Consider the following 26,739-nt stretch of genomic DNA (forward strand, 5'->3'; position numbering starts at 1 on the left):
GATGTCAAAGACAGCTCCCTGCCCCGCAGGATATCAAACCTATATCCAACTCAAGACATGACTGCACATTCCCATATTCTCTGTTGAACTTGTGACATGAGATGGTTGCTATGCAGCTCAGGCTCCTTCCCAGAAGAACAAAGATCACTAGGTGAATGCATGACGGATAGTCGTCCTACACTGTAAGAAATGGCCAGGACCAGAGAGGCACTTAGCTTGGTATTCGGAGCCTCGCAACTGTCTTGTCAGCCTTAATCACAAAATGGTGCTGCAGCAGTGGAAAGTATCTTTCCCCCTCCAATTTATAAATATACTCCACTTACCAAATTAAATTCTGATATTGTATATGATTGCTGGCATGCAGGTACAAGAAATAATGAGGTATAAATGTAGGAGCATGAACACAAAGATTTTTCAAGGTTTTGAAATGTCAAGGCACGTGTATAACTCTTATTTGTCTGCCTGTTCATCTCATCTTTAAAGTCACATCGGAACACTTGCTTTCACTTCACTAACCCCAAACATTTATTTCTGTAAACTCAGTAATAGACATTTTAACTTGGCAGCGAACTAATAACAGACGGAACTAATTGGGGGAAAAGAAAAACATGTAAAAAAAGGGCTAGACCATAACCACAGGCTGTGTGTCAAATAAAACTGCATCCTTGATGTATTTTAACTAACACTATCTTGTTCCAGTCTTGTGTTCACAGAAGGAAATAACTAATCCACACTGAAATGATTAAAAGACTTTGCTATATTTCATGTTGGGTCCATTCTAGAAACAATAAAAACTGACCACTTCAGAAGTAGGGAAAATCTGAATTTTACCTATCAGCACAGTCCCAGATGGTTCACATAGAAAAGCAGCAGTTTTTGTTTTTTTAAATGTAGTAATGTATATACCTCCCTGTAATATCTGGGTAGGATTTCAAGCTCATTATAGGATCACAATTCCAATGTTGTTGAACCAAACATTATTTCTCGTCCAGATTGCCCATATTTTTCCACGGACTTTAACTTCTCACCCCTGCTCTCCTACCCCCACTCCCATCAGACACAACCAGCCATTTTGAAAACCCATTTATTCACATTTTCTTTTTCTCAGTTGCCCCTGTGACTATGGGTTCAAGGCAGTAGACATCAGGGCATGCCCAGAAACTAAACGCACAAAAATAAGACCATTAAAACAAGAGGGCTGCAACAAACCTGGAAACTATTAAAAATAAAAAATAAAAAACAACAGCATTCAGGAGACTTTACAGGAGTTCATTTAATCCCAAGCATTTCTGGGGGATAGCTGTAGAGGGAAGAGCTCATACAAACACTTCACTGTACATACAGATTTACATTGTGTGGGGACATGATGCATGGTTGCCTGACAAGCCCACCTCTGGATCGGGCAGTATTCTGTGCAACCATGAGCTGGTGGTGGGGGGGTGCCTGCATCCCAACTCCACTCCTGCACTAGGTTGCATCTGTGGGCTCCACTGAACAAGGCGCGTTCCATAGAATAAACCGATCACAGACAGTGTGCTGTCTCATCTACTGTTAAGATGGTAATACAATATACTCTAATACTATTAATTACATAACATAAAATTTGGAATGCAGATTGCAGTGTAGGCAAACTGGAACACCACCAAATAATATTTTCAGTCATTTTCAATGCAAGCTCATCAGGTTATAGAGCTGGGATGCAGACTGAACTGACAGCAGAAGGGGAAGAATGTTTTTCCTTACACCCCAAAATGCTGGATCTGTTCCTCAAAAAGGGGAAAAAAGACGGGGAGCATGACATCACCCCCCCCCCCCATGGCTGGACTGTGTTGTGGCGAGGCAGGGGGTCAAGCCCTCCACATTTCAACATCATGTGTCCCTTGATTTTGTAAAACCATACTTTAAAATAAAATCAAAAGCATGAAAATAAAATGAAAGTATATATAACTCTTTCAGGTCCATTTTATGTAGGATTAGCATTTCTCTTCATTCGTTCTCACTCCTCTTCGCTCTCATTTCCGTGCTCCATGTCCTCCTCTCCGTTTGCTTTGGAATCTGTTCTGCTGTCTGGATCATCGTTTTCCTCGTCTGCTGGTTCCTCCTTGTCTTCCATCACCTCCTCCTCCTCCCAGTTCTAAAAAGGACAACCACAACAAAAAAACATGTAAGCGCTCATCGCAAAAATGGACAGCGTTAATAAGATATCTGTAGTTTGTAAACATGCACTACCTTACAATGGGAACATTACTGGTTGACCTCTTTCAACTGCTGTAAAGTTAGTTTTAACTTCTTTGAGCGGACACTTGCAAGATCTGCCTGACTGGCCAGTTTTTCATAACTTACATCAGAGTCGTCATCATCATCATCATCAGGAAGACCTTCGTCACCAGAGGCCTCATCTTCATCAGATGATTCTGAGGGCACACGGAAAACAAATCCATTAGCGGATACTGCAAAAAATGTTCCACTATATCAATGCTGGTACAACCCTTCCCACACAAGGGAAACTGAGGAAAAAGTGAAAGAAGAAAAAAAAAAAAAAAAAGAAGCTTTCCACGCTTTCACTTGTGTATGAATAGAATGAGAGCGACAGCAGATATTTGCATTTCAATACCATAGCGGGGCTGTTTGGTTGCGATGATACGGACTCAGTGGTGCAGGAGGGAGGAATGTCAATATGATTTGCTGAGGCTATGTGCCCCATTAGGTCAGCCAGGCATCATCTGCAGCACACAGTGACCGGCAGCCTTTGATACGGATATTACGAAATATTCTACTATTGTATGTCATGATTGTAAATATGCGTGTATGCCGTACACAGGGAAATGAGGCAGAGGGTAGTTATTACAAAATTACATAAGAATTACATTGTAAAAAGGTGGAACATGTCATTTTTGGTATTCCAAATAGCCACAGGAGAGGACATTATTTATTCCTGGGCCACAATTAGAAATTAAATGATGCAGGCAACAATAGTTATTAGGTTTGCACACATTTCCACTGAAAAATAAGTGCCAGTCAGTCATACAGTTGAGGTGAAACAGGTCAACTTGAGAGCCTGTTACCTTTATTATAACATGTACCCATCAATTCAATGATCATTTAGAGTAGGGGGGCAAAATATAAACATGCTGCATGTTGTGAAAAAGCAGTTTTTTATAACCTGTACAATTTTTGTATCTGGCAGCAGAGTTATCTGCATCACCCCTGGGTGACTTGTAAATCTATTCCTGTGTTCTGACAGACATTTCTGCAGCTACTCTAATTGCACCAGCTCATGCTACAGAATGGTTGGTTAGTGTAGAATTAATGTTACCTGTGAAGGCAACAACCAGCACAATTAGAGAGCACAGCAATTGTTTGCATCTGAAACATCAATTAAATCACAACCATTTCAACTGTACATGCTGTCCACACAACCTGAGCACACTGATTCAATAACTAGTCTGACACAACGCTGAAACAAACTGAAGCATCCAGTCAGATTCCCACGGTGGACCCATAATAAGCCCAGTGCACAGCAGCGTCCAGTAACAGCCTCCTGTTCATCAGCTCCCTTTATGAACATATTTGTTTTAAACAAACCTTCACATCCTGGACCTCTGACAGGGGTATTGGCACTCAAAGCAAAGCTCAATTATTTCATGAAAGCCAATTTTCGACATGGTTCAAATAAAGCATCTTATACAGTACGGTAATGAGAAATGAGAGTGAACAAAACGGGGCCTTGTTGTGCCGCTCCAAGGGAGGATCTGAACGCTGCCGGTCAGGTTGCCAGGCAACAGGAGACATGTTTGCGTGTGGTGCATCGCCAAGAGCAGCTGCATGATGGGCAACATTGGCTCCATGAATCTTAACCTATTCAGTGCAGTCTTCACAAAGAGTTCAGAATGACTTAAGGTGAATTGACAAGATAATGAATGCCAGTCAAAATAATCAGAAACCATTAGTCTGGCAGGGCAGAGATTTTTAAGAGCGAATCAGTGTGACCTGTTGCACTGCAGTGGCTTAAAGGAGTCACTCCAGTCAATCACGCAACGGAAATGTACAACTGATGAGTTAGAGACCCAAATAATATTATCTTTTTATTTCTGTCAGCTGCAACTCACTGCTCACCCGACTGAAACATCACTGGGACCGGTAGATTGACCAAGGCTGTGATTATACATGAGATTTGAAGGGCCTAAGAAATTGTGATTCTACCAAGTAAGAAGGTTTTAAAGAATAAGGGCAGCTGGGAAACAGACTGAACATAAAGAGGGACACAACAAGAAGAACAAACACTTACCTTCTTCATACACCAGCTTAGCTGTGTGGTCAACATCTGTAACTGTGTTGCTGCTGTCACTTGTCGCCACCTAGTGGTAAAAGGGAAGATGGGTACCATTTTTAATCCACAAGTCACTTTTTAATTAAATGCATCTTAACACAAAAGGGCATGTGATACAATACGGAGCCATGTCTCAAGGCTCTCTTCATTTCTGTTGTTGCACACCTGAACCAATTGGGGGCTCTATGGTCATGTGACACCTTCATTGGATTAGGTGCGTAAGAGCAGAAATGGAGCAAAAGCGCACATGTGCAGTGAAGCCACTTCCATGCCAGAGATGGCAACAACGTTGACTTCACACTGGTGCAAATGAAAAATTCTGAGATCACATTCACGAAGTGCTGTAGTTTTATGCAGCAGGATGGGGATTCAGAAATTGCATCGGGACAATATACATCCGGGCCTGAATTCCCTGTGTGGATGATATTAAGAACACAGCCAGTCTGAACCTACAGCATGTCTGTTCACAAGCGGAATGCTTGTCTACTACCTTCTCCACAAGGTCAGAAGCTGTCAACTTTGCATTTTGGGAAATGATAATCAGCCCCGTAGGTCCTTGTCCTTGCAAAGTCTGCAGATGCATCTTTGTCTGAATTTATTGTGATGCTGATGTCAGGGACAAAGCTAAAACCTGTTTGGAAGAATCTCTGTCCACTTTCATAAACCTATCGCTCCATCCAAGACAACGTGGTAACAACTTTCGCCACAAGGTCACAAGTATCAACTTTGCATTTTCGGGAACAGACAATTGTCCTTTTAGGACAGACTGTTCAATATGAATACCAGTCGACTGACAAATGTATTCAGTTTTTCAAAGTTAAATTAAAATAAATCTTGTGCAGCTAGTCAAGAATAAGCCCAAACGCATACCAGAGATTGTTCTGTTTGTTAATCATACATATTACATGAGACAACGACCCTGTGTACATACTCCCTCAGGGAAAACCGTGTTAATTATAGTTGTTTGTTTAATGGATCTATAGTCATATGTTAACACAAAATTAACTGCTCAATCTTCAAACCCCTCTCACGTTTGTCCCCGTTGTAAGACTGAAATTTCTGGCAGCAGCAGAATTGCACACAACTACTCACTGCACTATGTACTGTACTAGTGAATGTATTAAAAATTTTCTAATGCCATCTTTTCCTTCCTGATACCGACAGAGTACCGATCTGGTACCAGTGCGTAAAAAAAAAAAAACCTGTATGGATGAGCTTTCTATTGTTGTTGTATGGCCTGGCTCAGGTTAAACTTAAACAGAACTTTCTATTATCTAGTTTGACAGTAGGGTTGGGTATTGTTTGGTTTTTTTTCGGTTCCGGTGCTAAATCGATACTTTTAAAACGGTTCCGGTGCCTGAATCGGTACTTTTCAATAAAGTAAAAAAAAAAAATAAGAAAAAAAATAAGGGTAGTAAACAACAGTCAGTGACTTGTTTATTGCTAAGGACATGGTCAAAATTAAAGATTTAATAATAATGTAATAACTATAACAATAAGTTATTTCACCAGTAAATTGCTGTTGAACCCCAGATGGGAAAAGGGTATTTTACAATTACTGTGAATGCACCACGAGGCTACCTGTTTTAAGTGAATGCACCGTCTGTGTTGTTTAATTCCGACAACGGCAGCTGCAAGTGAACGCACCGTCTGTGTTGTTTAATTCCGACAACGGCAGCTGCAAGTGAACGCACCGTCTGTGTTGTTTCATTCCGACAACGGCAGCTGCAAGTGAACGCACCGTCTGTGTTGTTTCATTCCGACCATATAAACATACTGTATCTATGAATTGCGACAATGGCAGCTGCTGCGCTGCAGAGCAGACTGTTACATCCCGCTGTTGAAGTCCTCCACAGTGAAATACAGTCACACTTTACACTGTTTAACGTTAGCTGTCAGCATTTTACCGGTGTTTAATCCAGCTGCTAGCTAAAGGTAGGCTAACGTTACATGCTGTCAGGTGTAGTGTAAAGTCAAGCACCGAAATGAGGCACCGAAATTTTCGTTCTTATTCGGTCTCGTTACTACCGTTTACGTCGGCACCGGTTCCCTATTGGCACCGAGTTTCGGTACCCAACCCTATTTGACAGTAAGTCCTAATGGAAAAAGAACATAAATTAACTACTTTAAAGTTGATTTAAATACCTAATTTACGTGTTATCAGATCGGCGCATACTCACGTACTCGCCAATACGAGCATTTTAGGCAGTATCGGAGGCATTTCTGATACTGGTATCGATACAACTCTAGAACGTAAACTGAACATAACTGCACTGGGGAAAGGTGTTTACCTTTATCCCAATCTAGCAAATATCATTTTGATAGTCCTGATTTGAGTGCCGCAAATACAGCAATCCTCTCCGCACACCGATGTTTTGGAACTGGTTCAGTCAAGTTTCAAACAGTGAGCTGAGAGGGCATTTTACACTTGAGGGTTCTATTGGGCCCCAAATCCTCATCAAGCAGGAGATCTAAGCCATCCCTACCTCCCAATTCGTACCTATAACATTACAGAGTCCAGTCACTTAAAAAAAATATCTAGAGTCAAAGATACTGTCCTTATTTCTGCACATGGTGTCACCTACCTGTGTCATTAGGAGATACAGTTTTCCATGCAGCTTTGTTAGCTTGTGGAACATCTTCACTCTGCTCTCAATCATGTGATAAAGCACTCCCAGCTGGGTAACCAGGTCGGGCAGCTGTTGGGATACACAGATTCAGATCAGTTGGAGGTAAAAACATTTCAGCAGCAGAAAACACACAAACAAGACCGCACTCAATGTCATCAATGAGGCAGCCCACTGCCAAGGTCTCACCTCCCTCATTATTAACTATTGCTTTCTCATAATGTAAACATCAGGCTAGCCAGTAGACTTTAACTCACATTTATAAATTGTAAATGGAAGACAATAGTTTAAGCTTAAATGAAAACCAAACAGTTATGGTTTTCTCTTGTTAAGATCATCCTGAACAGTAAATGGGCCGGTAGTATGACCTTGCAGGTCAGGGGATAAGCCATTTGAAAAGGAAAATTTAACGTGCTATGGTAAAGGTCACAGGGACCCCAAAAGTCAATACGTTTTCTCATCTTTTGCCATCAATGTGCATAGTAAATGGATATTCAACTGGTTAGGGAGATATTTTGCTTGTAGTCAAACAAACGGACAGAGGGTCAGAAGCAATCGCATTATCTCGGCTGTAGATCTAAATAAGATTAAATATAAATGTAGAGAAAGGGAGGAAATATGCACAGAAGGATGCCGTGCGTTTGTTAGTATGCTTGCGTTATTTAAACTGCCACGTGCTGTGCTTATGGGACCGTGGAAAGTCTTAAGTGTGCGTCTGAACAGAAGACATTAGCTCCCAAGTCAAACAAGCAGCAACAAACTGGAGCAGTCTTTCCTCTGTTGATTTGAAAATGGCGGCCCGCCACGGCAAAATTTCTGCCGCCATGGTATCAGAAATAGGGCAGACGCACAATGTACAGTAGTCGCGGTTGCCTTTTAAATTATCCTGCCTGTTGGAAAGCCTGTTTGGGCAGACCTTCACAGCAGTACAGAAGTGGACTCACCGATGCCAGGTATGATGTGTGGTGCATGAGCACAGCCTTGAGCCACCGTACCATTAAAACTGCCCTGCAGGAAGGAACAAATAGATATGCTGTCAAGTGGGAACCAGAACTGCCTGATTGTATATATATCCACATGATGGGGCTCATTGTGTTTATAATGGAAAGTAAAAAGCAGCAGCACATACATCACTGTCTGCATTAGTGACTTATGTCTAATGTGTATGTCAACTGAAGCCAACTAAATGTCAGCAGTTGATCTGTCAAACGTCGACTTACGTAAAAGGGTGCCCCTGGAGTCTATTTGTGATCTAGGAGAAAGGAGATAAAGGGCAGATTAAAAACTGCAATAAATCATTGGACAGAGTTAATATAACTTCACTTTGAAATCTTGACAGTGACAGAAGATTTGGGCAGGTTACAAAAGAATACTCTTGACGTGTCACATAGGAAAACTGACTCTCACCTCTTCCACCAAAGGTAAAACAGCAGGGAGGGGTAACCGAGCAACCGTTTTCTTTATCACCATCTCTTTACGAGTCTGAAAAACTTTCTGTGGGCGAGAAAGGGGGAACAAATAAATTATGAGGATTTGACAAATTTAAAGTAGAGGCTCATGTGAGATGAGCTGAATATCCAGGACATTCAGGTCAACTTCTGCAATTGGAAAAGCTTTTTACAAGTTTAAGCTTATGAAAGCCTCAACATGTTATGAAAGATGGTTGTACTGGTAGCACGTCTTTATAACCTTCTGAATGGTTAATGAGCTGAATGTCTGAGCAACAAACAAACGTAGACATTTTTCTTTGGTTTTTCATATATCAAACTGAATGTTTTATTTTAGAGCTCAGACTCGGGGAGAAACACTTACATTTAGGATGTTGGCATCTTTGCTCTCCAGGCCCTGCACCAGCAGAACTGCAAAATTGTCCGTTTGTAAAGAGGCCGTCCCTTTAGGAGCACCCTTCTCGGTGGAGACTATAGAGAGATCGATTTCACCCAGTCGCTCCGCTATTGACATCTACAGGAAAGCAGAGTTATTTTAGGTAAACAGGAATAGGCGGATATCTGTTCACACACTAAATGTATCCATCTTATCCAGGTTTAATACCAATACAACATCACAGAAAACAAGTCAGAAAGCATGAAAAGCCAAATGGCAATATAACACTATGCTTAACATGTTCTTATACTTGAATAAGTCAGATTTTATTCTGTATAACTAGAATATTTAGAATGTGTTGTGCATTTCAGGATTTTAGGTTTTCTCCAGTACAATAAATGAATAAATTAATTAAATGAATGAAGATGTCTCCAACTACTGCAAAATGAAACAAGTGAACTGATGCAGACATACATTGTCACCAAGCACACTGCTCTACAGTTAGTGTCTTTCTGACCAACTGTCTACTAAGAACATCTACTGGCTTATAGTGCTTGTTGTGCATCTAATACCTGCACCAACACTGTGGTGCAAACATTTCATTAGGTTTTTTGGAGTATGAGCCAATTCCATCAACGTGAGAAACAAAGCCGTTGTTTGGTGCATCATCATGAACACCGAACCCACCTCTTTGGTGTCCATGTCTTTTTTCCTCTTCTCTGATCCCTGTGAGGTTCCCTTGACTGGGGCTTGGTGACCAGGAAGTCCTGGGACCAAGACTCTGCTCTTGGCGTTGACAATAGGGGTTTTGACCTGGAACACAACAAAATCTCAGATTCTGATCTTCAGTCAGTTATAGCCTAAATATATCTACAGTGCCCATTGGATTAGCAAATAAGACCATAGAGAGTCTTGATATCATGCTCAGGCTAAAATCGGGCTTCTTGACTCATATTAGAAAAAGTACGACTTTAGTGTTACCTTGGAAACGGTGGACTCCATGGAAAGGGACAAGTTGGTCTGAACATCCCGGGTCAAACAGACATGTCTCTCTGCTGTGTTGATCTCCTGTACAGATAGGAGGAAGGAGCATGGCAGGTAAATCGAGAGATTGGCGAACACAGGATTTTAAAGGCTGATAATAATGCCAACATTATATCTCTGCAGCTATCAAAGCTGACGAACATCTTCAAATTGAAGTCAAGAATTGTGTTGTCTTTAAAAAACGGAAAAGAGTCTAAACTAGATCCAACAGCTGATACATTAGAGATTCATCATTATGTGTGCTAGTATTGATGTATTATCTAACATAAGGAATACAAGTCAACACCATATGCTTCTGACTTCCTGGAAAATGTAGAATGTTTGTGGTCCTGTTGCTTATATAACATAAACAGACAGGATAATGAGCTCTTCTATAAAAAGGAGAGATGAAGAAGAAGCACTATCATACAAGCTGTACAAAACATGGCTATTCAAGCAAATATTCATAGTGGTCTAATCCAAGTGGTGAAAGCTGTGCAATTAATCAAATTCTGATTGCGATTTCTAACCTTCTATCACAAGAACAATCATTTTGCACATACATTTTGCAAGTAAACTTATTTTGTCTTGTGTTCTCAAGGAGAAATCAAAAAGTTCAACGGTAGAAGTATAAAGGGAAATTTGACTGTTCAAGGTGTTTTCAAGGTTTGTTTAACATTTCACAGTTTTTTTTTTAAGTTCAATAAATGCAATATCTTTCCAAAAGTCAGTTAAATAATCATGATTTAAATATTTACCAAAATAATTGTGATCATGATTTCTCCATAATTGAGCAGCCCTAGGTGAACAACATGCATTTTTGCAGTCTCCTGTGTACTTACTACTTTCTCCATCACAGGCTGTAGGTGGTTGCCGTAGGCCAGCAGCACAGACCGTGCATCAGCTCTGAGGGCAGCAGCCAGCAGTGGGATCGGTGCTGGGGAGTCCTTTGTGTCTGACATCTGCACCGTACACAAGGGTGAAAACGGCTTCTTACAGGGCCTGTGGAGACAGATGTTTAGACAGACCATAAGCACGGCTAGTATACAACATTGATTAAAATGGGTAAGATGAGATTTATTATTCAACACAAATTTGATTTGTGTCAGCTGTTTGCAGTACAATGTCCCCATCAGCCAGTAGGGGGCAAACACACCAAATGTGAACGAGCAGACAAATCTAAAAAATTACTTTCAGCCTCCATGGGGGTGCTCTGCATCTAAAAATACACATTTTTTAACAGATATGAAATTGAGAGGTGAGTGTAACAATAGAGCAACCCACCCTTTAAAGCGCCAATATTATACTCATTTTCAGGTTCATAATTGTATTTTAAGATTGTACCAGAATAGGTTTACATGGTTTAATTTTCAAAAAACACCATATTTTAGTTGAACTGCACAGCTCTCTCTCACTGCTGTAAATCCTCTTTTCACCTGGTTTCTGTTTTAGCTACAGAGTGAGACCTCTTTTCTTCTACTTCTTCTGTACTATCTTTGATTGCACTCGCACATGCGCAGTAGCTCAGATGTAGATCATGTCAGCTAGCTAGCTCCATAGAAGTAAAAGATTTCTCCAACTTCAGTCAGTTACAAGCCAGGATTAGCTGGGAGACTTCTAAATGAGGGAGCACATGTAAGTAGTTCTTTTGTAGATTATGGTGAACTTGTGTGTGTTGTAGCAGTGCTTTGCTATTGAGAACGAGGTACCATGCTAGTGTTAGCATTAGCGTTAGCATGCTAACACAGTTGCAGTTAGCCACCTCGTTTCGGATTGTGACGTCATAGTCCGAGCCGATTTTGAACAGCTCACTAGGAGACTGAAGGCAGGACACATTCAGAAACTGTATCTCACTCAAAACAGCATGGATGGATTTTTTTCAAAGTTTGTATGTGTGTGGAAGCACCAGAGACACAAAAGAACACCCCAAATCCCAGAAAAAGTGATTTTTTCATAATATGGGCACTTTAAGTTGAGAGGCTGGCTTTGTTTAAATCAAACGTTTGGTTTTTAGGTATAGACACACTCAGAAGAGAGAACAAGTGAACTATGAGTGAAATAAAAAATGTCTTTTAAACAAGAGAGTGTTTCAAACGGTTATCTTACACTGCCATATGTTGCATAGTAGAGTGTTTTAAGGGCTTACCCATTTAAAAAGTGCTCAAAGAGATGCAGCTGCCCATCCTTACACACCACTGCCAGCCTCACCGCCTGTGTAAAACAAATAACGCACAAACATTTGCATACTTTAAATAGGTTACATAAAACAATATGTCTGTATAGCTCCAACTTTATTTTACCACTGGGAGAAACACTTCAGCAGGGCTTGAAGCAAGTGATTATATATTATGCTCTCTCCAAGTAAATGTGACCGTTAACAAACTCCAAGTATACATTAAGACGTCTGCCAAATTAAATTATTCAGACTTTGGTCCACTCTGACCTCTTCCTTGCTGTTGGACGCGACAAGGTCGATGTGTTTTGGCTCGTCCGTCAGTGTGAAGGACACCACTGAATTCTTGTCCTTTCCATCTTCTCGTACTTGCCTGCAGTGAGACAACTTCATGTCAGCTACATAAAACTAAGCATGGCAATCAAAGCCAGACAACAGCCGTATATTTCAAATGAGGTCTAACGACACAGCATCACTAACAACCGGAAATGGGCTCTGGCTTTTACGTGTGCACTCACCAAACACTGAGCAGTCGTTCATGTGCAGCGCCAGACAGGAAATAAAGACCATTGCTGTCCGGAGGTCGAGTGGTGGCAAAGCGCAGGGTCGTCACAGCCGCGGAATGGCCTGTGAACTTCTGCAGAGGGAAATAATGACAGAGAGGACAGTTGAATCACGTCTGCTGAAAACGCAAGACCCGTGTTTGACTGGTTCATAACCCTCATTGTTTTTCTTCAACTAAACTGGGATCAGACATTTTCACTTGCATATATTCTGTAACAGTGTGGTTTTTAGCATATTTACATGAATACCCGGAAATGTTAACCCCGGCCTAATAAATCAACAAATATGAATATAAACCAGCTGTTTAAACAAGATACTTACCCTGTAAACTTCCTTGGTGTCCAAGTCCCACATCTTGATTATCTGACCAGCTGAGAGCAGCAGTTTGCCATCAGGGCTCACACACAAACTGGTCACAGCTGCACGGTCCGCCTTCCACTTACTAAAGAGCAAAAGAGACAATGAAAACTGTTGGTGCATGCGTTTATGCATTAAAAGGCTTATCTTCTAACTATGGGTGGGAATCACCAGAGGTGTCACGATACGATATCATCGCGATACTTACGTCACGTTACGATATGATTGCGATTTTAAACATATTGCAATATTCTGCAATATATTACCTTTTTTCCAACTTCAAATTTTTCCCAATTTCAAATGATGTCCCCAAAGGAAAAGGTTGTCATAGGGCTGGGCGATATGGCTGAAAACTGTATCACGATATAAGTGTTTCATATCGGTCGATATCGATAATTATTGATATTTTTTATGACCTATTTAAAATAAGGACCAGGAGAAAAATATATTAAATTTAAACATTTTTATTTTAAACTTAACCTTCCTCTGATTATAATCCCCTCAGTTATAAAAGCAGAAATGTAAACACAACCATGGAAATCACTCAAATAATTAAAATGTAAACGTCTGTAAAAAGACGTTTTAAAAAAAAATTTAAAAAGTCTAAAATCACAGTGAAGAAAGAATAAGTAAGAACTGCTTAATAAGGTGTAATAAAATGGTGCAAAGTGTTAAATATAAACATAGAGAAACCTGAAACCTGAGAAGAACTATTTTCTGCAGGTTTAGTGCTAGGTTGGTAACCTGGCTTCTGGACAGTGCTCAGCACGTCTGCCACCGTTATTTCTTTGTAGCGTTTAGTAAGGCGCTGATGCAGAGTACCTCTCCATGGCGGTCTGCTGCTTGTGCGGTATAGCAGCTGCAGATGTTGTTGGACGTTGCTGACGAATACGGCTGTGCTCCAAAGTGTGAGCGCGGCTAAGGTGGTAAAACAAGTTTGCGGTAGTGTTGGTGGGGACGACAGTCAGACTTATAAAATCCCAAAAACTGCCATACTGACTTTTCCTGTTTTATCAACAATTTCCTCGCTCGCTGCGGCACTCACTTTCCACTTATCGCTCCACGCCGCCGGTTCTGTTATTGTAGAATCCAACACGAGACAGCAATGTGGCGCAACCAAACTTGATACCGTTACATGATTGGCTGTTAGAGTGTCACTCCCTACGTTGCTAGGTTACCAGAGAGTGAGTGCCTTTGTTCATGCAACCAAACTTGCTTTGCAACTTCTGGTTTCTTCCGAAGAAGAAAAACAAGTTATCGAACGTTTTATCGACCGCATTTTCTATTGATATTGATTACGTGTCTATCGCGATACATATCGTTATATCGCCCAGCCCTAGGTTGTCAACATCTGTTTTATCGAAATTTGTTCATCTCACTTCAAATTTATTGCTGCCAAGCAGACAGACTGACCGACACATAACATAAAAGATCGATACTTGGCGTCTGTGTATCGATACAGTATTGCCATGAAAAATATCGCGATACTATACTGTATCGATTTTTTCCCCCACCCCTACTTCTAACCGCATTTTTATGGGATACCGCTTCTTCTATTGTTATCATTAAACAGGATCAGGAGCATGACAAACACCGCTTTTGCTCTCCAGTGTCTGAACCAAGTAGCACTTTGTCCATTGTGTTTTCCCCTCACAGCGTTTCTCTTTTTTACATTTAAGTGAAGAGCCTGACACTTCAGCTACATTCAACAGCATACTATTTACTAGTGCACTCCACCTGATAGCAGTAAGACATGTACAACACTCACCACTCTCCAAACCATTATGTGGACCAGAAATGGGCTTTGGAGAGCATCAAGTGAGGATTAATGGTGACATTACGGCTCATGACTGATCCTCTACTAAACTGTAGAAAAAGTATTTGATGAAATACAGTAACGCTACATGCAATATGGTAGAGCTTTTAATGGTATGGCTTTCTGGTGTATTTCTGTGTTTTGATGGAAAGGAAATGTGCCGTTTAAAAGTAACATTCGTACTACATTTGAGAGAGGTACTCTTTTTGGGCCAACTACAAACACTATTTGTTTGAGACGCGATGGTTTGACAGCCTGAAAGTAGCTGAAGGTTTACAGCAAGATGTATTGTTATTTGCCCTGCCTTGGACACCCAGTTAAACCTGAAATCAGGCCGTTTTGTCTTCCGAAGTCCTGCTATTGACTGAGAACTGCACTTAGACTCGGGATGAACAGAGGTCTACCACTTCCTGTTCTAAAACTTTCAAAGACAGCTTCAGACAAACATCTCTCTCTCTCTCTCTCTACAGATATCATACACAGGTATCTGATTGGTACAGTAGTTTAGAAATGTTTCTCCACCATTATAGTGGGGGAGTTCGCTTTGGCTAATTTGAAGAGCGCCTCCACTAATGACTTGAGAAAATTATGAAATATTAGTTTTGAGGAAAACAAGTAAAGCAAAAAAAAAAGCCACACATTTAAAGGAGTGAGCAGACCGTTATACCAGTAACTACATGGATCACAAGATGAGATGCAGTAGTACCAGTTTTACCTAGCCCCGACTTTTGTTTTCCCTGTTACAATGAAAAATGTCACCGGCAGTGGGTCATGTCACCTGATAATTGACGTTAATTCCATAAACAGCCAAATGGAAACCTGGCTGTTGTCTGGTTGACATGCTCTCTACAGGCCCGTGTCTGTACTTGTCAAAGATCATTTGTGATTAAAAAGACACGCTCCTTAAACCCAGAGCACAGTCATGATTGGACTGTGTTTTTGTAGTTTAACAAGACGAACAGAGGAGAAACTCTGCTCTACAGAAAGTTACAATTAAAATGTAAAAGAGGCAGACATGTGTTCCTGGAAAAACAATGGGCTTCTATTTTTCTGTTATATATATATAGAGATGCACAGATTACAACTTTCTAGGCAGATTCCGATTTTCTTTAAGTTAGGTACTTACTGATTAGACGTACGATACTGATTTAGGCCAATTTCATTTTTTCTAACCAGCACACAAAAATATTTTCTATCTTTTCTTTAATAGAACATTTTGCACAGAACATTGAATTCTTTTGAACAGATAACGGATCACTATAAAATAGAACTATATAAATTACTCATGGTGTGGGAAATTCACACACACATCTAAAGTGCAATGTTAGAACCATTTCCTTCTTTTCACATCCAATATCCAACAAAAAAAAAGTGACTTTGGTGTCATCCCTCCACGCCCTATTTATCCTTGCAGGTGTTGCATATTGCAAACTTGTTATCTTCTGCTCACACACACACACACGAATTTCCAAACAGCTGACATGTTGCAGGTTAATTCACGAGGTTCCCTACATGTGCGATAATAGCGCGGACACACGCTTCACACCGCGAGCGGGTATGCGCGACACACGGCGGAAAAGTTGAGAGAAAGGAAAAAGAGACTGTGCTGTCGCATGTGTGCATCCTTGAGAACTGTAACTCGTATAACTTATGTTGTCAGTTAATTGTAGCGTTGACCGGCATATGTCAGACTGACCTGCCGGTCGCCAGTCATGGCCGAGCACGTGACAACCGGCCAATTCCGGTCACCGGCCGATCTATCGGTGCATCTCTAGTTATACATTTGTTCTTACACAAAGCAACAAGAGGAAAATAAGAAAATTCTAGGTGGGATTCATAAAACGTGCGCTAAGAGCCTAGTCTGTACGTACCCACCTGAGTATGTTGATGAATTGCATTTGATCTTAAATTGCCAGGCAATTTGGAATTAGCATAGAGAAACACCCCAATAAAGCCATATAAGAACAGCAGACTGATGTGCCGTGTGAAAACCACTGACATTTGACAGGTAACCCTAAAGTCAAACATAAGAAAGAAAAACCTTTTCTGCAGAGAAAGAAACTTACCTAATTAAGTTGTTAAAAAGGGCTCTTCAAAATACATTGTTTTTTTGTTTTACAAATGAATGACTCAAAAGGAATACATGAAACCCTTTATCAAATAAATACAATTAACTTTTTATCTGCCATGAGAATGGATCGAGGTCATTTCCCAAAGTAAAAAGGGGATCTGCTTATGTTAAAGTGAAATGAGTCGGTCGAGTTTTAACGCCGCTTCTATGGTGAGGTCCCACATAGTCTAAATCATGGTGCATTGCAATATTGTGCAGAACACAGCAGGCCATGGTTATATTGCACACTTTTACAGGTGTGTAAAAAAATTCTGCCACTGGCCTTTCAGTATTATCGATAGGGCGCTCCACTACTGAGTGAGTGCATGTCCATGTTCCAGAATCTCCGTGCTATGGACTCAAAACAACGGTCTCCACGGGTCCTAAGCCGGGTGCGAGGAACAGTCAGGAAACTGGACATATTGGACCTTAGGGGCGTGCTGCAGTTGACTGACCGTGTAATGATCTGTATGTGAGAATCTTAAACTGAATCCTATATTTGACGGGTAGCCAGGAGAGACTTGAGTACAGTGGTCATGGGAGACCGTCTGGACGAGCTTCCAAGCAGCCTCGCGGCAGTCGTTTTGGATGGACTGAAGGCGATTGAGGGTAGACATAATGTGATGTAATGAGTGCCGAGAAGCTAAAATGAGCATCTCTAGTTGAGAAGTAGAAACTACAGATCTCAGTTTACAAATATTCCTCATGTGTAATGTATGTGCATGTCATTTAGACTTCCACCTAATCAGCTTGTGTAAACTTTTTTAAATTAGTAAATGGATAAATAGCTAAAGAACATTTTTCTTTTGTGTTTTCATAAAGTAAATTGCTTCTTTTTTTAATGTTAATATTTCACAGCTCAAATTGCAAGTTGGCTTTGGTGCGTATTGGCTTATATGTGCTCCACAACACTTACATTTTGATCTTACCTAAGAACAAGTTGGAAGTACACAAGTTTTGATGTTTGCCCCAAATGTTCTTAAATTGTTTGTACACACAATTTAAGATCAAATCTGTACGTATGCACGTTTCATGCATGAATCCCAATGTTCTTCTTAAGACCATCAGAGAACACCCTCACAGTCTGAGACACTAACAGTGATTTAAAGTGTGATAAACCGAAAACACACCACTAGTTTGCCTTCATCTGGCACTGTACTACAGACTGCAGCTTTCTTTGGATGTGATATGTCCTTTATCTTCATAAATCTAACAACATCCCATTTAGATTTAAACCTCAACAATGTGACTCAATATATCAAATGTGTTTTGGTTTAGTTAGTTCTGGACAGACATCTCCTTCCCCAATCAGGAGGCACTCCCACATTATTTTAACATATTGTTTTTTGAAAACTAGACACTGACCTTCGTGCCTTGCCTGTCTGCAGGTCCCACTCTATAATGTTTGTATCATCTGAGCCGCTGTATAATAAACTGTCTTCAGGGTGCCACTGGACACAATTCACTCCTCCACTATGGCCTCCATCCTGGCAGAGACAGAAAAGGATAGTTAGCAGTGGTAATCAAATTATGCTTCTTTTTTTTTTTTTTTTTTTTACACACACAAATATATTTCCAGGTTACAGGTTCTGCACGTGCCAAGATATCATTTTGGGAATTGTATGAAATAACCTTTCGAATCTAAAAAATGACATTGCGGGTTGCATCTTGCATTTTATTTCCCTTTTATAGGATGTAGTATACAAGCCAGGATGTTAGTGTGTAAAGTCTCAGACTCACCAGGGTACAGTGCAGTGCTCCCTTTGCTGTACTGTAGATGAGCACACTGCCCGCTGCTGTGCCCATCGCCAACAGGTCTGCCTTCTCCTCCACCTGCCCTGCCTCCGATTTCCTCTTCTTCCTCTGAGGCCCCTCCTGAAACACAGCACATTGCTTATGTAAACCTACCTAAACATTATGAATAATAATACGTATGATACATGCTTGGTACAGTTGGGAGGCTCTCTCTTTATTAGTATCACAGTAATACCACCTTTATAAAATCTCAAGTATATTACATCACTGACCAGTTTGCCATTATACACAGCACATTGACAGCTAATAAGGCAAACGCTGTCTTTGACGGACTGCTACTAATTTATATTTAAAAAATTAGCTTGCTCAACAACCTACTATTAATTAGTGGACACTACTAATATAAAATATAATGTACACAATAAACACATTTCATTAAAAAAAGCGTAATTACGATTCAATGTTTAAATTTCTGTCATAAACTAAACACATCGACTATTGTCAAAAGTTGTGCAAACAAATTGCCAGTAACGTTAGATGCACTAAGGTACAACTTTCATAACTTCTCCACCCAGAAGTGTAATGGTGGCACACGCTTCTGAAGCTTTGGTGGGCTAATGCTAACTTGAATAACGTGTTTATTTGCATAACTAGCTTTCTTAAAAGAGTTAGAAATTATCGGTCGGATTAATGTGGCTGCGATATGTATTCTCTAAAGTTAGTTTTCCCTGAAATACCAAATTAAGACATTGTCCAAGTTTTCTATACTACCATGTGGGACTAACATGTGCGTCCTGCGCAGCTTCTGAAAGCTAGCTAGCCGCTAACGTGGCTTCCCTTCTAACCAACCCTGTGTCGGATACATGAAAGCGTCAGCATTAACACACAGCCTACGGTTTCAAGCCTTCTTTGTCATTTCCTTGGGGGAAAAAAAACAGTGACACTTTTCTGTTTTGTTGTGTGCACTTCTATAGGAAACATCACAGAAAGCTTGCTCGGGCCTCACTAGCTAGTGAAGCTAACAGCAGGGAATTCCAAAGCAGCCTCACGTACCTTGACTGTCCGACATGGTCCCCATGCTATGCAGATACAAGTGGCACTCAAATGGGCTGAAGGCACATATTCTTGTTGAAGTGTTTTACTATCTGTGTTCCAAATGCGAAGTCTGCCGTCCTGGGCACACAATGCTAAGTACTGTCGTGATTTTGGTGAAAAAACGCAAGGTAGCTGCAGCGTAGCGCTCCCAGCATCGGCCGCCATTTCTGAGCCGCTGCTTGCGTCTGCGTGCGTGGTTTACACAAACCAACCACGTGTGGACCTCGGAGGACATGCGCGTTAGCACGTCAGGAGAACGGCCCTCCCATTGGCTGCTGCCAGAGGCAACGAGCAGGCTGCCTTCAAGTCTCCTCGTAACAGCCATAGCAGCTTCTTCCTCGTGTACGGCAGTTCACATCCTCAACATTGCATTACTGCCTCAGTCCTTATCAAAATAACTATATATTATTATTCTTCATTCTTCCCAACCACTTCTTCAGTCCCTACCTACCTACTTAAATGTTTAGCATGATAGGCCTATGACATAGCCTATTTCATCTTTTACCAGTGCAGTCCTCCCAGTTAGTGCATTTTTGATTCTCCCTTGCTCTGCCTCTTCATCCCACTTTTGACAAAGTATTGAAACTGTGTACTGTAACAAAAGTGGACTATTTACCAATAACTCAGTCTCTTTCTTATTGGTGGCTGCTACTTTATTTCCATTACTTAAAATAGGATAACTCCTATCCCTTTTTAATCATTCCCCAATCTTCTCACACCTGAGTTGCATTCCAGATTTAGTCAAAGTAGGCTACTTTCTCCAATATGTCCCCTTTGCCTGTCTTTATTGTCCTCCATTATAATCATATGCTGAACATGATTTGCTCTTTAGTTTATCTGCTTTATTTCTTTTTCTCTCACTGCTACTTTACATTAGTCATATTCCACCCGCATACTGCTTTCCTCTTTATTTTGCCTCTACTTTTAGGAATGTACTTGAATGCAGCTGATATTATGTCTTATCTTATTATATAATCAAATGTTTCTCAAATGTCCATGTTATAATCAATCTGATTTAGGAATATCACTTTCCATCTGAAATCTCTCCCAATTAGCCTTTTCAAATACCCATCTCCCTCCCCTGTCTCTGTGATGATGTGGAAATATTCACTCCTAACTCAAGTATTCCAATTTGTCAAGTATTCCAATAAAAAATACAATAATAGGCTACGTTGTTGTTGTTTTTTTATTATCTTTGCATCACTTTGTTGGATATCCCATGGCCATAATTACGAATTCTCGAGCACAGCACCTGAAAGCATCAACAACAAATTAAGTTCTCTCTACTGTAAATCCCTGTGTAGAAGAAGAATATGTTAACGAACTCCTTTTGTAGCTCTGTCTTTGATGCCATATTCTCTTCATATTTGCATTTCACATAACCCAAATAAGGCAATGTAAGTATAATAAATTGTACATACAATTCACGAAGTCGTAAATCGAAATTCTTCAAAAGAAAGACACAATTTCCATTTAAAAAAACATTAGTCAACGCCGGTTGAGGTTTAGACTTTGGAAATGGCAGTGTGCAATGTAACGTTAGCTATTATTACATCGATTCTCTAAAACTAGACAGTTCCATGTCGTTGTTGTCGTGTGGCTCCAGTATTCCAAATAGTGGGCCATGTATTACCAGTTATAGGACAGGAAACGAAATAACCAAAGTAGTGTTAAGCTGAATTCCACACTGCAATGCCTATTTGAGCTTGGATGAGGCATACATCAGGGATGTATTGGGCATACATACATATCAAAAGCAAATTAATAGTTATAATATCACCCTCTGCTGGTAGACTTGAATTACTACACCTGTCGCTCAGTTATGACGTTCCTCACGTGTGTTTTTCCCATGAATAGCATGGTGACCTCCTTGGTCTGTAAATACCAAATACAGCCGCGCTTTGGAGAAATTAAGACGAGCGAATGCTTAGTTGTTACACTGTAAATGGAGCAAGTGTACTTTCCACCAGGTTTACTGTTATATTCACTTTGAGTTGCTTATTTCGTAGGGATTCATATTATATTTAACAACTATAGCTGTCATTCTTTATTTGTCATCTGCTCTGAATTCTTTGGATGGGATCTCAGGAAATAGCCTTTGCTTTTAGTTTATTAAATAAATAAAAAAAAAAAAAAAAAATAAAAAAAAAAAACTTAAATCCCTTTTTTTTGTATAGACAGAAAACACAAAAACAAAAAAAAAAAAAAAACAAAAAAACAACACAAAGGGGGGGACAAAAAAAAAAAAACAAAAAAAAAAAAATTCAAATTTTTTTATCTAAAAAAAAAAAAAAAAAACCCCACACAACCGCGCCCCGCGCCCCGCCCCCCCCCCCCCCCCCCACCCCACCGGGCCCCCCGGCGGGGGCCCGTTTCTCCCTGGAGAGGCTCAGTAGCCTGCTGCCCCGGGACGCCCTGAGCCCCGAGGTGATGCAACTGAGGGAGCAGAACCAGCAAGACCCTGAAGAAGCCCCAAACATCCAGGTGTTGGGCACACAAGACGAAAGTGGACACGAAACGACTCCTAAGGAGGTTGATTCAGAGACCCGTCGCGAGTCAGATGCCGCTATGGAGACAAACGCTTCAGACACCCAGCTGAACGAAGCGTTTGATGAGGGAAAAAGTTTGACTTCGCCCGCTCTTCCTGGGGAGAGCCCGCTCGCGTTCGGGGAGTTGCTCGTCGCCGAGTATCGTAAGAAGGGGCGAGTGGAGTTCAGGAAGATGTTCGAGCTCCAGACAGGGACGCGTCTGCAGAGCAGCTGGGGGGTTGTCCTGCACGACGACATAGCCGGCCAGCCTGCGGGCTGCTTCCTGAAGACAAGCAGGGGCGTTCTCCTTCTCGTCCGTCGGGCCAGTCTGGAGGATTACGTGCTGTATATGAAGAGAGGGCCAGCCATCGCCTACCCTAAGGTACAGTATTTGTTTGGGTGTGGTAGTGCCACGTGCAGTCCTGTTTCAGAGTGTCTCAAAAATGGTACTGATCATTTGTTCTCCTTACAGATCTCGTGTTTTGTCTAGGGTTGGGCGGTATCCAAATTTTGATACCGTCAAACCTCCTCCCTACTTTACCGCGGTATACGGTATTACCGTGACTAATTAAAAATGATGACGTAAGGCTCAGACGGCGTCACCAAACTGTTGGCTTGTGCACCGTTCAGAAACTGAATACCAAACAGTAATACTGAAACAATAATAACATAACAACTTACAAAAAAGCTACTTTCTCCTCCACACTGTCACGTGATGACAACCACACATGATTGCATAAATTATATTTAATATTTAATCCTTGTCTCCTATATAAGTGCATTGCATTTTTTATTTTTTTTTAATGACAGTATTGAAACTGATACCGTTGCTGTTTTTAAGACCCCGCGGTATACCGTATTACCGCCCAGCCCTAGTTTTGTCTCTTTCTCTTTCCCCAGGATGCAGGCACTATGCTGATGATGATGGATGTCACAGAGGGAGACCGCGTGTTGGAGTCCGGCTCTGGGTCCGGGGCCATGTCTCTGTTCCTGTCCAGAGCAGGTCTCATCATACTGTCACCTTTGGATATTGCACTAGTCCATATTGCGATTTCGATACATTTGCGATTAATTGTGCAGCCCTACTGGGCAATATACAAATATTATATTGACATAGATATAAAAGAATACATATCGTCTTAGATTTTGGATATTGTCATATCGTAATATGACATAAGTGGTGTCTTTTCCTGGTTTTAGAGGCTACGTTACAGTCAAGTGATGTCGTTTTCTAAACTCACCAGGCTGTTCTAGCTGTTCTGTTATTTGCCTTTACCCACTTAGTCATTATATCCACATTACTGATGATTATTTATCTCAAATCTCACTGTGTAAATATTTTGTGATAGCACCAATTGTCAACCCTACATCCTCATCGCAATATCGATATCGAGGTATTTGGTCAAAAATATTGTGATATTTGATTTTCTTCATATCGCCCAGCCCTAGATCCACTACATAAAACCAGCTTACTTGTTTAGTTCCATCAGTTACGACATATTGCAGTTATTCATGTGATGAGGGAAAGTGGCTGAGGTGACTAAAATGTCACAAAAAGTGCTTGTGTTGTCCTCGGGTCAAATTTGACCCGTTCTCACTATAAGAGAAATATGGGTTTCTTTTTAACCAAATTACCCAAAACGTTAAGTACAATTGCAAGTACTTGATCACTACTTTGATTGAATTTTGGGTATTCAATTTGATATCATTTGAAAAAAATTGAAATGGATTTAAAACCTGACTAAACTTTGAGATACACGTCTATGATTATCCATCAACATAGGTTCCTCTAATATTAGTCAAAATAATTCATCATTTCAAAATTAGGTATAATTTCCTATAAATGAAATGTATTGACCATGTATTCCAAAAATAAATGTAAAGCTAGTGGTAATAAGTTGGTTTTAGTGAAAAATAGCATTGAAAACGTCGGGGGAAAAAACATTGAAAAATGTGCTTTAAAAATGGGACAAAAACATCATAAAATGTGTTAAAAATATATAAAAAAAAAAAAACTGTAAAAAAATAAATAAACAAATGTTGACCCAGAAGGACAACAAGTGCATGGTCTACTGGAAGACTTTTTTTTTTTTCTCAAATTATGGAATGTTGTATGTAGTGTATTCCTGCATGCTATAATGAAATGTCTGAGGAAGTTAACAGAAGTGACATTTCCCAGTATGTATTTTTTCGTCTTCTTTTTACCAGTTGGCTGTAAGGGCAGCGTGCTGAGCGTGGAGGTCAGGGAGGACCACCACCGGAGAGCTGTGCTGAACTACAAGCGCTGGAGGACATCATGGAGTCTGCGGCGAGGGGAGGAGTGGCCCGACAACGTCCAGTTTCACAACTCTGACCTCTGCACGGCTTCCTCGCTCCTCGCTGCTCAGGGATTCCATGCGGTCGGTGTCTGCTTTTAACGGGCCAATTTGTAAACGGAGACAGATGAGATAGAAAAATACAGCAACACCCGATTATATCATTCAGCGCATGCATTCTGTCTGTTGCAGGTGGCTCTTGACCTGATCAACCCTCACCTGGTCTTACCCACTGTGATTCCACATCTGCACCCCGGAGCTGTATGTGCTGTCTACCTCGCCAAGTGGGTATCTCCAGTGTTTCACTGTCACCTTTTCAATCAGACCTAAGACAAAGGGGCTACAGCGAATGAGGTTGCATACATTGAGCTCTGAAAAAGTGCGGTGGCTTTATATGTGCAGGTATATGTGAAGGAATAGTGTGACATTTAGGGACATTTGCCTAATGGCTTTCTTCTCGAGTTAGATGATAACACCGTAATGTCCACTCAATCTGAAGCTACAGCCAGCAGACGGTTAGCTTAGCTTAGCACAAAGACTGAAAACGGGGGGGAACAGCTAGCCCGAGTCTGTCCAAAGGGGAACAAAGCCTGCTTAGCAGCACCTATAAGATTCACTAACTAACGTGAAATATCTCATTTCCGTTAAAACATCTGGAAGACTGCTGAGTCGCACACTGTGAAGCGTCCTCACCTTCTGTCACACAATTTTCTAGCATCAACGCCAAGGAATTGTACGGCACATAACCCTCTGTAACACACTTTTAACTACAAAGTAAACAGGCTACATGTTAATTAAAAGAGCTTTTAGAGGTGTGGGTAAGTTATTTTTCGACCTTCAAATAGAGCCAGGCTAGCTGTTTCCAGTCTTTGTGTGAAAATGTGTGAAATTTGGATTGCCTTGAGTGCATAATACTAAGTAAAACAAACAGGATAAAGGCAGAACAAAAACAAAATAGCATGCATGATAATTAGTGTCACTAAACTAGCTCGTCAAGTCAGCTTTATTGTCAATTCTGCAATAAGTGCCAGACATACAGAGCAATTGGAAATGCGTTTCTCTCCGACCCACGGTGCAATAAGGACACATACAAGTATAATATAAAAGATAAGAAATATATACAAATAAAGAACAGAAAACTAAAGATGAAGATATTTATCGTGCTCGACTTGGACACATCCTGAAGCATTCGTGGTGTTCACCAGCGTGCACTACATTTTCACTTTACACTCGGGACTGTCCCTCTCTGTAACACAGTATAACACAGGTCATTGACCTACTTGAAGGGCTCCGATGTTTGGCACTCCCTTTGCTGTGTGAACGCATCATCGAGGTTCCCATGCGAGACTGGGTGGTGGCTCCGGCCCTCCAGAAGGACGGGAGCTACTGCGCCAGAAAAGCGCCGATCCTGAATGAAGACCATTGGGAGGATGAGACATCGGTTGAGGCTGACACAGGTGACTTAAAGTGACATTACAGACCACTGTGCTTGTGTCCATTTGTCATACGTTCAATCATTTCCTTAAGTTGATGTTTAACGGTTATATTTCAGAAGAGATGACCAAAGAGAAACAACCAGCCTTCGGGAGTATTCCCTACATTGCCAGACCTCATCCGGAACAAATGAGCCACACAGGTACAGTAGATATTACCACATTTCTAGTCCCGGTCTAACAGCGTTGGTTTTATGTTGTAAATAAATGCTCATTGTCTACTTTTTCCATTTTCAGCATTCCTGGTGAAACTGAGGAAGTGTGTGCGGTAGCTTTACTACCGTTTAGGAACCTTGCAAAAACATGATTGTTGCATATCCACCAAATTACTGTAAATAAAAAATAAATCATCAGGTCACTATTTTCACTGCAGAGTATTTCAATGAAAGGTATCTTGCAAATGACAAGTTGAAAATCCTAGACAAAATATTCCAACAGTGTGAATTTCCCCATTGTGGGATTAATAAAGGATTTTCAATCTTGAACAGTAAATTAGGTGAAATTGACTCTGTAATAGAAATCAATTTAATGCACTGCACAATAGTGTGTATACAGTAATTGCCTGCATCTAAAGAGCAATAAATTTGCAAAACAAAGGCTGACTGAGACACGCACGTTTATCTTCATTCCTGTAGTGAAACTAAATAGTGCAAAAAAAAGTATTGTAATAAAGACTAAAAAAGACAAATTTAAGTTCAAGTCTTTATTCCAAACTTAAGAAGCAGTGTT

At 40.7% G+C, this 26,739-nt stretch overlaps 2 protein-coding genes across 2 annotated transcripts; one reads left to right on the forward strand and one right to left on the reverse strand.

Moving 5' to 3' along the window:
• Positions 1–1,070: 1,070 nt before the first annotated feature.
• Positions 1,071–19,839, reverse strand: wdr43 (WD repeat domain 43). The gene is made up of 18 exons (XM_039787013.1): positions 19,633–19,839; positions 18,565–18,699; positions 18,190–18,311; positions 12,863–12,983; positions 12,496–12,614; positions 12,248–12,350; positions 11,951–12,015; positions 10,647–10,806; positions 9,763–9,849; positions 9,469–9,594; positions 8,770–8,919; positions 8,365–8,451; positions 8,178–8,209; positions 7,902–7,965; positions 6,916–7,029; positions 4,289–4,358; positions 2,344–2,414; positions 1,071–2,134 (listed from the first exon to the last, which is right to left on the reverse strand). Exons 1-18 carry the CDS (start codon positions 19,837–19,839, stop codon positions 1,997–1,999), a joined length of 1,971 nt encoding a protein of 656 aa, XP_039642947.1. The 3' UTR covers positions 1,071–1,996.
• A 2,175-nt stretch (positions 19,840–22,014) lies between these two features.
• Positions 22,015–26,377, forward strand: trmt61b (tRNA methyltransferase 61B; the record flags this gene model as incomplete). Its single annotated transcript, XM_039785442.1, has 7 exons — positions 22,015–22,584; positions 23,103–23,205; positions 24,411–24,601; positions 24,710–24,801; positions 25,775–25,974; positions 26,070–26,153; positions 26,248–26,377. Coding segments are annotated over 7 exons (1,275 nt in total), but the record flags the coding sequence as incomplete, so codon positions are not given.
• Between the last annotated feature and the right edge of the window lie 362 nt (positions 26,378–26,739).

Source organism: Perca fluviatilis, chromosome 20 (assembly GCF_010015445.1).
Source record: "Perca fluviatilis chromosome 20, GENO_Pfluv_1.0, whole genome shotgun sequence".
Classification (NCBI taxonomy): domain Eukaryota; kingdom Metazoa; phylum Chordata; class Actinopteri; order Perciformes; family Percidae; genus Perca; species Perca fluviatilis.